This window comes from Phymastichus coffea, unplaced genomic scaffold, assembly GCF_024137745.1.
Source record: "Phymastichus coffea isolate CEN01 unplaced genomic scaffold, Cenicafe_Pcof_1.1 PCOF00033, whole genome shotgun sequence".
Taxonomy (NCBI): Eukaryota; Metazoa; Arthropoda; class Insecta; order Hymenoptera; family Eulophidae; genus Phymastichus; species Phymastichus coffea.
The window spans coordinates 14,105-15,654 of record NW_026706844.1 but is presented as its reverse complement, the minus strand read 5'-3'; the positions used below and the strand labels follow the sequence as shown (position 1 = coordinate 15,654).

At 34.4% G+C, this 1,550-nt stretch overlaps 1 protein-coding gene across 1 annotated transcript; it reads right to left on the bottom strand.

The window, feature by feature from the left end:
- Nucleotides 1-230: 230 nt before the first annotated feature.
- LOC131663330 (piggyBac transposable element-derived protein 3-like) lies at nt 231-1,319 on the bottom strand. Its single transcript, XM_058933689.1, has 2 exons — nt 511-1,319; nt 231-258 (listed from the first exon to the last, which is right to left on the bottom strand). The coding sequence occupies exons 1-2, from the start codon at nt 1,317-1,319 to the stop codon at nt 231-233; spliced, it is 837 nt and encodes a 278-aa protein (XP_058789672.1).
- Nucleotides 1,320-1,550: the final 231 nt, after the last annotated feature.

Here is a 1,550-nt window from a genome sequence, read left to right as displayed (position 1 = left end):
CGTAAGTACCTCTAAAGTGTGACTACTTTCAGTTTATATTAATATTTTACTCTTGGCGTAACCCAGAGACAACAGCGTGGACGTAGTAAAATCATGTCTCCATCGAGGTGCTTGTTTATAGTGAGTCCCCTTGCCTCTCACTCCTCGGGGTGCTTTTTTATAGTAAATCCCCTCTCCTCTCACTCTACAAGGTGCTTTTTTATCATAAGTTCCCTGGCCTCTCACTGTCATCAGACATGCTTTGCTTTCATGCATGCACTGCAAAAAAACAAATTGCACTTCTCACAATACACATATGTTCTTATTGGACAAATGGAACACTTGTTCTATTTCTTTTTTCGAATTGTTGTATGCTTTTCCTTATTTTTTTCAGCATCATGAATGTAACTTTTCGCTATTGACATTGCAAATTCTTTAGTTCCAACTTTTTTTTTACTATCATCAACAGCATTGAATATTACAACTGCATTTGTAATTGCTGCTTGGATAAGTCTAACGAAAACCACCCACGTCCACTTCTTCAAACGAATACTTGGCAACAAATTGTTACAGTGACCGTCGTGTACATCAACTCCACCCATGGACTGATTATAAAGGTGAAAAGCTTGCGGAACTGGTATATCGACTTTTTCTTTTTCGATCGAACTGTATCTCTTTGCTGATGATAATGGAGTGACCCCTGCAGCTGTAGATAGTATTAATACTGGCTTTGAATTCATAACCATGATGTAATTTATTCCAGAGTTTTTTTTATGCTTTACTACATATGTTCCACGTGGAGCCTTTTTATGAATGACATTTTTTACTGGGACACGATTGTCTCTAACAGTTCCAGTACATTTCAATTTTAATCGGTTTAAATGCACAACAAGATCTAAATTTGTAAAGTAATTGTCAAAATAAAGATGATAAAGAGGAATTGTTGCATCAGAAGTCAATTCAAAAAAAGGCTTCAATAAATGTAAAACCACGCGAGATCCTAAAGCGCATTTAGATAACTTATCTCCTATTACAGAGTTCTTTCCACAGTATAAATCTATATTGAATAAGTATCCATTAGCAGCGCACAAATCCCAAAATTTAAGACCGAATGGTGTAGGTTTTCCTCGTATAAACTGTTTCAAACACGTTCTAGCATACGATTTAGCCATCATTTCATCCACTGATAAAGCTGAATTCCAAAAGCCAAACTTCAGAATATTCTTTTGAAACAGTTTCAACAAAGCACGAACTCGCCAAGCCTTATCTTGTGGATCTTTATCTTTGGCCTTTGAGTATTTCAATTTAGACTTTATCATTTCAAAATGAGATCGTGACATTGCTGAAGAAATTTTTTCACAAGATAAAAAAGGGTTAGTTGACCAATAATCTCTTTGAGATTTTCGTTTATTGAATGAACTTGTTATAATGATTCCAATGAATGTATTTAGATCGACTAATGATAAGTCAAAATGATTTTCCTTACATGCGTCGATAATATAATTTTTCATTTCAATAGAAAAAAAATGTTCAAACAGTTCTCTTGGATCACATTTTCTAATTTTTTCTTT

What these genes read in the sequence shown, in the direction of transcription:
- LOC131663330 (XM_058933689.1), bottom strand. Translation starts at nt 1,319, where the DNA reads ATGTCACGATCTCATTTTGAAATGATAAAGTCTAAATTGAAATACTCA. An exon ending in ATTCGTTTGAAGAAGTGGAC is followed by an intron (nt 259 to 510) that starts GTGGGTGGTTTT and finishes GTTTTTTTGCAG; the next exon opens with TGCATGCATGAAAGCAAAGC.